Source organism: Poecilia reticulata, chromosome 7, assembly GCF_904066995.2.
Source record: "Poecilia reticulata chromosome 7, P_reticulata-male-v2, whole genome shotgun sequence".
Classification (NCBI taxonomy): Eukaryota; Metazoa; Chordata; class Actinopteri; order Cyprinodontiformes; family Poeciliidae; genus Poecilia; species Poecilia reticulata.
Window position 1 is genome coordinate 19,210,535 of NC_088836.1, and position 12,268 is coordinate 19,222,802.

General features: G+C 39.9%; 1 protein-coding gene across 1 annotated transcript; it reads right to left on the reverse strand.

Annotated features, from left to right (window-relative positions):
* Positions 1 to 86: 86 nt before the first annotated feature.
* LOC103467460 (solute carrier family 26 member 6-like) lies at positions 87 to 9,330 on the reverse strand. Its single transcript, XM_008413861.3, has 19 exons — positions 9,040 to 9,330; positions 8,352 to 8,491; positions 8,057 to 8,167; positions 7,784 to 7,956; positions 7,530 to 7,694; positions 7,185 to 7,337; positions 6,924 to 7,006; positions 6,481 to 6,628; positions 5,011 to 5,124; positions 4,782 to 4,859; positions 3,230 to 3,325; positions 3,040 to 3,146; positions 2,859 to 2,928; positions 2,188 to 2,280; positions 1,944 to 2,054; positions 1,590 to 1,865; positions 1,462 to 1,516; positions 964 to 1,094; positions 87 to 848 (listed from the first exon to the last, which is right to left on the reverse strand). The coding sequence occupies exons 1-19, from the start codon at positions 9,177 to 9,179 to the stop codon at positions 822 to 824; spliced, it is 2,271 nt and encodes a 756-aa protein (XP_008412083.1). The 5' UTR covers positions 9,180 to 9,330; the 3' UTR covers positions 87 to 821.
* Between the last annotated feature and the right edge of the window lie 2,938 nt (positions 9,331 to 12,268).

Here is a 12,268-nt window from a genome sequence, read left to right on the forward strand (position 1 = left end):
GAAGAAAAAATTAAATCTGTGACTTATTAACGTTTTCTGCAAGTTGATCATTCATCTCATGGGTGTGGTAAGGAAATCATGTTGTCTGCTTGTCTGATCAGTGCACCAGTATTTTAAAAGTAGGCTAAGTATGTAATTGCACCTAACAAACATATTCAAAAATAAATAGAAAAAAAATAGAAAAGGCCAGATCATCTATTCTGGCCTTGAGCCAGGCTAGCTCAAAATTAGCAGTTTATAGAAATAAGCTAAACGTTATGACTACTCTGACTTGCGAATATTGATATAAGTCCATCCTTTTGTTTGAGTAAAGCTGCCCCTGTGTTTGAATGTAACAGCAAGCACGCTTTTTTTGTGGTCACATTAGTCACAAATGGCTGGCAGATGTTGTACTTTCCTTTTCAAAAGTGTAGACTGGTGAATATGCACACACCACCATAAGTTTCCCTTTAGCCCCAGCCTTCCAGTCGTTCTCTGCTTCCTCTCATGGATGCCATAAATACAGACTCTCATTAGTGCTGCGTTACATTCTCCCACTCATCCCCCACCCTCCGCCATCTCAAACACTCCACACCACACAGCAAGAGAGCCGCAGTGACGTATTCCTGGCCATCTCATTATACCATATCATAAAAAGCTGGTCGCCAAGGCAACAGATCCCTGTGTTTCCCTGGCAACCGGCCGCCATGTCAAGGTGGCGCATTCTCTCCTGGTGAATGAAAGGGGAGGAGACAGTGGCAACCAATGGAGAGCGGTGAAACGTGCCAAGGGGGAGGAGTGGTTGAAGACTGCGTGAATTGAAAAAATGCGACCCCTCCTGGTTACATTTGGGTAGCGCAAGAAAGATCCTGAAATAAGAGAAATGGACAAATCAGACCTTGGAGGAGGGGGTGGGGGGAAAAAAGAAAATGTATTTGTAGCAAAAAGCTTTCATTTAATGCCTCTGCAGTGTGATTCACTCACAAAACCGTTGTCCTCCTGTCCCAGTTTCTTGAAAATGTGAAGAACTGCATCATGAACCGACACAAACAAACAGCTCTTGGGGACGGACTCGGAGAAGAAGTTTGCCCTTTCCATCTGCTCCACCACACAGGCTGTGTTTACAGCACATAAAGACAGAGCAGTGTTGATGACTTTAAAAGATTGCTTGTGTTTATGTGTGAGTTATTTATTCATCTGTTTTTAGGTTGTTTTTTTGTTGCGTTTGGTTTTGCTTTTTTAATGCACTGATTAGATACGAACTGAATTTTGTAGTACTTTTCACAATTACAACAATTCAGCTGACCATCATTGGGAACACATATCATCCTGATAGATTTCTGCTTGACTTTTATGTGCCATCCGGAACAATGTGGCGCCTCACAGGCTGAGACCTCGATGCACTCACTATATCAAAACCCAATGCCTTGATTTTGTATTCACATCACTTCTGTCTCTTGTTTAGTCTGCGGGTGGCTTTACCTTGACAGCCGGCTAGATAGATGGTCACACCAACGTCCCCAAAGTCGCTGAAAATCTGAAATAAGAACAAAACTTTATTCAGCGTTTGCTGCTCTTCTCCCAAGTAGGAAATCCAGATACAGACGTACATTTTTTAGTGTCTTCACAGCAACTGTGTCCATAGAGCTGGTCACTGAGACATCCAGAATGATGCTGTGAGTCCCAGATCTACAACTACTCTTCTTCCCACCTTCACCATGATTTGAATCCACAGTGAAGACCTCATACGAGTCTGAATCAGAGTCGGATGTGGCTTTGTCGGAATGATAGCCCCAGTTGATTTGACCTTTGCCAGAGACGTCTGAATCTGTGTCAGGCATGCTCAAAACCACACCATTCTGGTTATCTTTATTCTTATTTAGCCTCTGTCAAAAAAGGAAAATGTAATGACTTAAAAAAATATCACCTAGCACCAGTATAACATTATTTTGCAGAATGCATACATTTTTCTTTGCTTCATCTTTTTCTCTTTTTTTCTGCTTTTCTTGTTCACGCCTCTGCTTGGCTCCTCGTTTCTTCTTCTCAGTTTGCAGCTTTCCGATGTCGATTCCACTCTGCAGAAGGTTTGTGTGTCATAATTAAGACAAAGATAGAGAAGTGAGGCAAGAGAAATAATGAAGCCATAGAGGCTAATGTTACCAGCAGAAAGAGATTGTATTGCACTGTCATGGGCACACATGCACACACCTTCTCTTGCAGGGACTCCAAGTACATTTCAGAATTTGCGAAATTGATAGTGGCTGATGAGTGGAAGATTTTTATTCCCGGGATCTCTTTGGCCTGCATGGATGCAATAATAGACAAAAACAACTCAGTCATAATTTTCTCTGAACCATAAATTGAAGAGACCATGTTTTATTTAGCTTCTTCTTCATTATGACACATCAAGGCAGAACCCTAAATTTTGCAGCTGAAGTTCCACCCTGTCATCAGTCGTCAACAAAACGCCTGCTGAACTCTTGAACGTTTCAGACAAAGACCATCTCTCCAGTCAGGAGAAAGCAGTCAACCTTCTTCCAGTTTTAAAGTGACATGTATACACTGACAGTGCCACTGAGCTAACCTGTTGTAGAGCTGCTAATGTTTACATTTGTACCACTCTTGTTCATTGCCTTATCAGAGTCAAGTATAAATGTATGCTTTAATAAGAAAATACAAAAGCAATGTGGAACTACAGCAAAATAACTCAAGAGCTTGTGGCCTGTGGACAACGTTTCTCATTGTTTCTGAGAAGATGTTCAACCTTTGCAAAACCAGCAATCAAATTAATATTGCAACATCCAATGCTAAAATACTACAAGTAAAGAAAGGGAAACTGAGTAAAACTTGGATGGTTTGCTTTGGAGCAATAATGTTACCTCTTTGTAGGCGTCTATGTCCAGATACAGCTCTGTGCCTGGCACATTGCCCAAGATTGAGTACCTGGGTCTGAAACAAGTAGCAGTTATATGATTAAAACAAGTATTTTCCTGCAGCCTTTTACTAATTAGATCACAGTACAATCATTGTCAGTAAGTACGATCAAAGGCGTGTTATTACAGTTGTGTTTTGAAGATGATTGTGAGCATGGAAAAGCCGATGGAGACAGCCAGACCCAAATCCAGATTGAGGAGGATGGTGCTTATGAATGTGACCAGCCAAACAAGCTGCATGGCAATGATACCAGCAGTTAGACGTGTCAGCAGCTTCACAGACTGCATTTAAATTGAACTGGATGAAAAAGACTCACCAAGTCAACCTTGTTGGTTTTCCACAGCATGGGCATGTCCATAAACTGCTTGAACATTCCTTTCAAATTCACAAACACGATTGTGGATAAGACCGCCTGAGGAAACACAGATGAATTCAGACAAAATCCCCAACTTTACTCGGTATGAATTCTGTTCATGTTGGCAGCATGTTGGAGTAGCTCTGTTGTGTTTGTCTGATTTATTCTTTTTGTAGATTAGTTCAAAAGATTTTTGATTGAGGTATTTATTCTCTTCGGTTTTTGATGCTGTGCAGTTGGAAGGAGTTTTTGCTCCTACTTTCATTTTTGTTTTTACTTTTGGGCACTTCTTATGATGTGTCGCCATGCCAACAAGGTATTGTTTTCACAGCAGGAGGCAGCTGATCCGCGTCTCAAAAACTCAAAACACCTGAACTGCAACCGCGAATACCAGAGGAGTTGAAAAGGAGGTTTCATCGACGCAGAGCAGAACCAAAGACAAGAAATGAAGTTGATTAGCAGAGTTTGACTTCAACTGACGGTGTCATCCAGGACATATTACTGAAGAATGTCATCTTTGTTATCTGAATACTGAACTTTTAGCAAGTCATGAAAGTCATGAGACTGTCATAGCAGCAGTCATTAGTCAGAGGCCTGTTAAGATTTGTTGGAAAACTGATTTCTACTGGAGATCCTGACTGCCCACAGCATCACTGTCCACAACGAGTCTTTGATGGTGCCTTTGATGATGCTTGGATGATATGACTTGCAACAAAATTTAAAATGCTTTAAGATGAAAAAAGTGTTTCTCAATTAAATTTGAATTCAGATGGATTGTAGTGATTATTGGTGAGCTTTAAAATCTTTTTTTTCCTATAGGTTTTCCAAACCAAAACAGTGTTGTAATGAGTAGTGGTGTTACTGATCAGTTTAGAATAATTCAGTTGATGTTTGACCTGTTTTTAAATTTCTGGTTGCATGTTTATCTCAAGGTTGCACAGTGGCGCAGTTGGTAGAGCTGTTGCCTTGCAGCAAGAAGGTTCTGGGTTTGATTCCTGGCCCCGGTCTTTCTGCATGGAGTTTGCATGTTCTCCCTGTGTGTGGGTTTTCTCCGGGTACTCTGGTTTCCTCCCACAGTCCAAAAACATGACTGTCAGGTTAATAGGCCTCTCCAAATTCTCCCTAGGTGTGAATGTGTGTGTGCATGGTTGTTTGTCCTGTGTGTCTCTGTGTTGCCCTGCGACAGACTGGCGACCTGTCCAGGGTTTACCCAGCCTCTCGCCCGGAAAGTTAGCTGGAGATGGGCACCAGCAACCCTCCCAACCCCACTAAGGGACAAGGGTGTGAAGAAAATGGATGGATGGATGTTTATCTCATTCCCAGGATGTTGCGATGCCAATCAACAAGATTTTTGTTGTTGCTGTGCTCATGACCGATCAGCGTTGACGATTAGGTTCAGTTCGGAGTATTTAAAAACAGTGAAACGACCCTCCATCTTAGAGAAACATGCAAAAAGCCATTTTATCTATATCAGAAAACATTGTTAGTGAGAGAAGAAGGGAAACCGTGGTACCTTGGGGAGATCTTCAAACAAGGAGCCAATTTTCAAAACTGCAATGAGCACGATAACGGAGGAGATCATCCCAGCAACCTGACAAAAGACAAACACCAGGACAAAATGCAAATCTGTAAAATGTACAGAAGTGTCAACCAAACATCTGACTGCAGCTGAATTCTACAGCAAAGTTCCTATTTAATTTTTCTTTGCTTTTGCAATACAATCACATTAAAATTTGCTTTACTTGAGTTTTGCCGCCGGTGCTCTCCTGTACAAGACTTCGAGACAGCGAGGCTGTCACAGCGTAACACCGGAAAAAACCACCGATGGTGTTACAGAGACCAAGAGAAACCAACTCCTTGAAAAAGAAAAGCAACAAGACAGGAAAAAAAACACATCAGTGAAATATTAATTACCTAAATTACCTAGGCCTACTGGTTGAAACATAAATGATTTTCAAAGCTAATATGATTTCATTTTTCAGTGGTTTGCTGTGAGACCTTTAATTTGTTTTCATGAACTGCACACCCATGGATTTTGTAACTTTTCTGGACAATGGTGTTCTGTTTATTCAGATGTCTTGGTCTGGCTGCTGCACTCTGAGATCAGCTGCCAGCAGCATGTTTAAGACATTAGATCACGTAAAGCTTGTTGAGAATAAAACATTTAACAGGTCCATTTAGAGGTTCTGAGTGCTGTAAGTTCATTTCTCTCCACACCGGAAGATTCAGAGACCTAACATATGTCAGAGTGCATGTTAGAAATATAATAATGACTAAACGGACTTGAAGACAACTTGTTTTGATGGACCAATACAGATTTCTTCGGTAAATTGATGCAATATGATAATTTTCTTTGTAACAAAAAACAACACTGTTTAAGCACCTTATGGTTTGGCATTTGAATTGTGTTACTCTTTTCTTTTTTCCACTTATACTGACTTTATCTAATGCAACTTCTGTCTAACATTTTATCAAAGCTCATCTGTTCTAGTTCAGTTAGGCTAATTGAAACCACAACCTCAGTTTACTTGCAGGTAAGTTGCAACATTTATCATGCAATAGCTTTCTGAAATATGATTTATTATAAAGGTGAACCAGCATGTATCCACTGTTTGGTTGTCTGTATTCAACATGTAGAGTCTTCGTAATCTAACTTCCGGAGGCAAAAATAAAATAATGTAAATGTGAGTTGGTACAGATCAAAAGACATTTTCGAGATTTGCAATCCTGATTAATACCTTTAATGTTTTCTATTTCTTATATAAATAAAACTAAAATAAAAACTAAAATATTTTCAGCAATACAGTGATTCAAAACACATTTCAGAGTCACAATTGATAGAGTAAAAGCTGGTGCTACATTGTATTGATTCAAGGTGCTGAATGCAAATATCATGTCACATTTTCAGATTTTTATTCCTAACAGGCTTTGAAAATCATTTATAATTGTCCTTCTACATACAGTTACGCTATGTATTGATTTGCAAAATAAAGTTTTTAGTAACACGGCATGTGTAGCATGTTTTGCAAGAGACCGTACAGCAACCGAGTTATTCCCGTCTTTGTGGTCAGGATGAGGCTTGATCAGTCACTTTTTCCACAAGTGTGACTGTCATGAACAACTGTGAGTGATCAGACAACAAACTCTAATTTCAGAGCCGTGATTCAGCCTCAGTTGAGACTGTCAGCTGCTTGAGGGCGTGACCTCCTCACCTGATTGCTGTCCACCTTGTAGCCATGTTTGAGGCCGAACGTTTTGCCCAGTGAAATGTCGATGGCGTAGCCCACGATGGCTACAGCGAAAGCGTCGCCGATCAACTGTGAGAAGAGCGTGGCGTCAGGAGCCCGAGGGGGCTTGAGCCTGAGGAAACACAAATGGGTTTTTTTTTGTTTGTTTGTTTGTTTTGTAGCTACAGTAAGAAGCAGATTCAGTAATTGACTGCTGATTTCTGGAAAAAAAAAAAAAGAAACATTCCATTGTTTTTCTTATTATTTGACTTTTTAGCGAAATGTTCAGGGTCTCTTCACCAGAAACCGCTACTGTACTCCTGAAGTTTGAGACTATCTCCATTTCTGTGTCATGCCCATCTACTTTCTTTTTCTTTCTGTTTTTCCAAAAAGTCCTCCACATTTTAAAGCCAGACATGTGAACTCACCCAGTGGGAATCTCTCCAACCACATTAACTGAATATTCAGTGTTGAGTCCACAAAAGTAGGTTATGACTGTTGCTGTGATGATCTGATGGAAAGTAATGGCAAACAGGATGCTAGTTTAAAATTGATACACCGAGTAAATCATTGCATCATTGCACTTCTTCACTGAACTCAAATTTAGGGTTACACTACCCCCTAGTGGAATTTGAGGAGAAACAGCAAGCGATTGAGTGAAAACAAAAGAGAGAAAGCAAAGTACTCACAACTACAAGCTCTATGGGGATTGGTAATGGTAGCCTCTGTCTGTAGCAATCATTGATTTCTTTAACCACGATGAGAACGGCAAGAGCCACCAGGCTGATCACCAGCTCCGGGATCTTCGTCTGAGGAAGAAGTCTGCAAATATCCACCACAGTCTGTGTGGAAGGGAGCAGTAAAAGTAGGAAGTACATCCCTGCAGGAAATCTTAATGTGATAACTGTTGCCATGTTGAAATCTGTTCTGGGGTTAACGGCTTAAAATGAATAGAAGCACCGACTGCAGCTTTGACTTAAAAGAAATGGAAGAGAAAAAAACTTGGAATTTCTTTATTTTTCTCACATACTCACATAAACAAGGGCGAATGGTCCAACGAAGCGAGCTGGTGTGATTCCAAACAGGTATTTGAGCTGAGAGACGCACACATGGCACGCCGATGCCGTGGTGTAGCTTCGAACTAGCGGCTCAGAGAGGTACGTCACCATGAAACCAAACTTCACCAAGCCCAGCAGGAGCTTCCAAAATAAAAAAAAGAGAAAAATGAATCTTCAGGCAATTCGCCCACGGTGATGAGATCAGAGTGGACGTAAACAGAAAGACTCACCTGAAAGATTCCAGCCAGGACTGTGAGGGAACACGCAACCTGTACTCTATACGAGTCCCTTGCAGTCAAGTTCACAATCTCTGACCCGTTGGTGCCGTTTAAAATAAAGTTACTGTCAGGTGCAAGCCTCTCTGTCACACTGCCAACCATAATACTGATCACAGCAAATGTACCTGGACACACACACAAAAAAATATCCTCCAACATGTACGACATTTTTTCACTGACAAAGGAGGCTCAATAATGACTCCTCAGTTGGATGTTTCCTCTCACCAACAGAGACGTGCCTGGAGGTGCCGAAGATACAGTAGACTAGTACCGGGTAGAAGGAGGAGCAAAGTCCCATCATGGGGCGCAAAGAGGCCAGGAGAGCATATGCCATACCTTATGTAGCAAAAGAAGAAATGCAGATAAAGACTGTTACTGCTTTTGTTACTTTGTTTGCTCCCATGTCTTCCCATTAAAAGTGAAGCATCAGTGCTTAACCCCAACCCCTAAATTTCACATAGTCAAAAGTTTTTAACAAATAAACCAATAAACTTAGAACTCAGTTTGCATGAATACAAACCCTGTGGCAGATGCATGATTGCAATGCTGCAGCCAGACATCACGTCACCTATGATATTTTCTCGAAATGGGTATTTTGGCAGCCAGGAGAGAATGGGAATCCAGGTCAGCAGTGCGTTCTTCACCTGAGACACGGAGCACCTGCAGCAAAACAAACAAACAACCAAACCAAAAAGCAGAAAGAAGCAAAACCTTTCTCAGTGTTTTGTTTGCAGGTTATTGAAGACGCCTATTTGTATTAACCAACAAGACCTTGTTCATGTTAATGCGTGCAGTCAAATGAGACACATGCTGAGAGGTTTATCAGCTGGCCTCGAGATACAGTAGAGATCAGGATAAAACCACTGCTGTTTCTATCACATTGCCAGAGCATCTACAGCCAAAGCATACACAAGCTTTACATATGTTACTAAACATTTCACAATATTTCACATTTTTTGTAATTTTCTCAGAAAACTTTTGTAATACCTTTTCTTCTGATCCTGTCTATATTTATTAGTTGTTCTATAGTAACGAATCACCTAAATGCAAATGAATGCAAATAAAAACACTTTTAAAGATCCAACACTCAGTTTGACTCTGTAAAAACCAATGCTTCTGTCCAGAGCATATTTCTGTCTCCTTTTTTTTAATCATTTGTCAGCAGCGCCTCTTTACACCCTCACATTTCTTCTCTTTTTTGGTTTTACCTCAGCATGTGTTTCATCCGTTCGCCAACGGTTGGTTTGGTGGACCATGTCCCTTTTTGGGCCACCTCTTCCAGGCGGGACTCATCCAGGACTTCCCTGTGGACGACGTACTCCCCAAAAGTTGTGTATCCATCCTCCATGTTTTCGTCTGGTCGAGTAAAATCTGCAAACAACCATAAAACCTCTGTCTGCTTAAAGCTCCTGCTCTCTGCTCAAGGGCCTCTGTGAGTGAGATGTGTCAGGTGTCACCATACTTCAGTACTGAGTAGCAGTGCTTGTTTCCTTTTAAACTGAGGGAGTGACTGAGAGTGAGAATCTGCACCAGTGTGTGGGAGTGACCATTTCTCTCCTGTCTCCAGAAGAGACACCATCCCTGACTCTCATGGGCAGTTCTGGACAGGAGTCAATATGGGCCTACGCTCCCTGATGCTGGCCCATCTACTGAAGCAATAATGCTAAATCAATTACATATGATGATATGCACTGGCACAAGAACCCTAACTAATTGATATTTTGGACCTATTTCATCTCTAACTTTTATAACACGCAACCTGTACTCTATACGAGTCCCTTGCAGTCAAGTTCACAATCTCTGACCCGTTGGTGCCGTTTAAAATAAAGTTACTGTCAGGTGCAAGCCTCTCTGTCACACTGCCAACCATAATACTGATCACAGCAAATGTACCTGGACACACACACAAAAAAATATCCTCCAACATGTAGGACATTTTTTCACTGTAAAAGACAAAGGAGGCTCAATAATGACTCCTCAGTTGGATGTTTCCTCTCACCAACAGAGACGTGCCTTTTATAGTTTTACTTTAACAATAAATTTAAAATAAAGGTGTTGTTCATTCGTTTGAGATAGGATCACAGTTTTCATCTGCTAGATTGAGGGTCTGAAACATTGCCATCCCGGAGCTGCAGGAAGTTCTTTGGCTTGCTTAATATAATAAATGTTGAAATATTACCCAGGTTTTTTTTTGTTGTTTTGTTTTGTTTCACAGGTTTTCTTTGTGTCCCAATGGAAAACTCTGGCTGCACAGTGGCCTAATTGTTAAATTTGGCCTAGAGCCAGCACTGCTGATACTCACGTAAGCAAAAAAGCACATATACACATGTCTATTGTGTTCTGTAAGCATCCATCTGTGTTGTTTATGTGTATGAATGAGTTGCACCAAAATCTTAACTTTATGACATCCTGAATTTTATGAACAAAGAACATTCGCTCTGAAGGAAGATAACAGATGGATGACTGTTATGATTTTGTTTTCCATACTGAGCAAAATGCAGCCAACATATCATAAAATGTATGAGTGGATTCCTAGAACATTCAACACTTCTTTTCAATGTTATTTTTGTATTTAACGGGAAAGGGGGCAGGGGGTGAATGAAAACAGCCATTAAAAATACTTGAGGTTCAAAGTAGCTTGGAAACTGAAACAGAGTCTTTGGAAAATCTCACAGTTTAATTTTCCAGATTCTTTACTCATTCTCCTTGGCGAAACCTTTTAGTTGCCTTGGACTATCTTTGCACAGACATTTGGTGATGATCAGATAAAATCACAATTAAAGTTGCAATCAACTTATCCAATCTTTAGCATAAAACTTTTAAAATATGTGTCAACTCTATATTTAACCTTAAAATTCAGAAAAAAAAGAAATGATGATGGACATATTGTTAAATTTTAGGATAAAAATTATTGAATTTTTTTGCTGTCTTTTACTCAGTGACTACTACTAAAACCAATGATATATTGAGCATTCAAGTGAAGGAATAATTGACCCACATGAGGAAATTCCACTTAAGAAAAAACAGAAGCTTCCAATGGATCAGTGTTAAATGCAACATTCCTCCACATATTAACCATGGGCCCTGTCACACACACACACATACACATACACGTAAATGTGTGATTTTAACATCCAGGAACATTTTGATGACCAAGCACAGATGAAAGAACAGCTTGTTTTGAATGAGAGGACATTGAATCAAGGGACAGTTATGCAAAGACAAAGTCAGACATCTTGTGAGTAGTTCCTCCAGATGCATGTTTGATGCTAACATTTGATGCTAACATTTGACCTAATTTTAAGGAGGTCATATTAGAAAAATGCTAAAAGCAATAGATCTAAAAAATAATAATAATAATTTAGTTGCATCAAAAAGTTACATTTCATATCATTTAAAAAAAAAGTATGCTATTTACTTTTACGTTGCTAATTTGCAGAAAACCTCTAGCCTTTTTTTCTGAACTAATCCGCATCAGCTAAGTTGCATTGATTATTGTTTGCTAAATCTTCACCTATGTTAGGGCTGATCAAAAACAAACATCCTTCATAAATCTCTGTTATCTGGAGTTTGAAGTGTCTGCATCTTTATGAGATTCTCCACTCACCTTCAGGCTGCTATCAGCTCTTATCTAGAACTAAAAGCCAGGTTAAATCAGTTGTCTCCTTTAACAAGTTAAATAATATTTTAAAAGGCAGTCTGTTTTCTTTCTAACTTGAAACTCATAAAGTTATTTTTTGTAAGTAGCTGGTAAACAATGCTGTGCGATTGTAAAGTTTTGCATTTTGTCATGTTAGAACACCAAACCTTTTTATGACACAAAGCCACACAAAGTACCACATAAAAGAAAGTTGTGTTTACAGCCTTGCATATTATTTTCCATGTAGGCCAAAAAGTTAAATTTGGTCTTATCTGACCAAATCACATTCTTCTAGCTTTGCTTCATAAACTACAAGGCTCCTGGGAAACTGGCAATGGGAGTACTAATAACTTTCTGCCAGAGATGGCTTATTTCTTGTCTCTCGACTTGTGGAGTGCACGGCAGATAAATGTCCTGTAAACAGTTTATCCCATCTGTGGATTTCTGCTCCAGTTACCACGGGCTTGCTGGCTGACACCTCCTGTGTTTGACCTCTCAGTTTGGGTAGACTGACCATATTTTTGTAGGTTTGACATTGTTATTGCTCACTTTTCTCTTTTTTTGATGATGGATTGAACAGAGCCCTGTGAGATGAATGAAATTTTAGACATTGCTTTAATTCTCCACAGCTTCATTCCTGATAAGGTATCCATGAGGTGGAATGATTTTTTTTTTTGTGGAGTGCCTTGAGACAACATTTGTTGTATTAACCACATAATTTAACTGAAGTGAACCTGTCCGCTTAATGTTTTGTTAGCATTTTGTTCATTTTATGTTAGACCAGGATCCCCAATTTA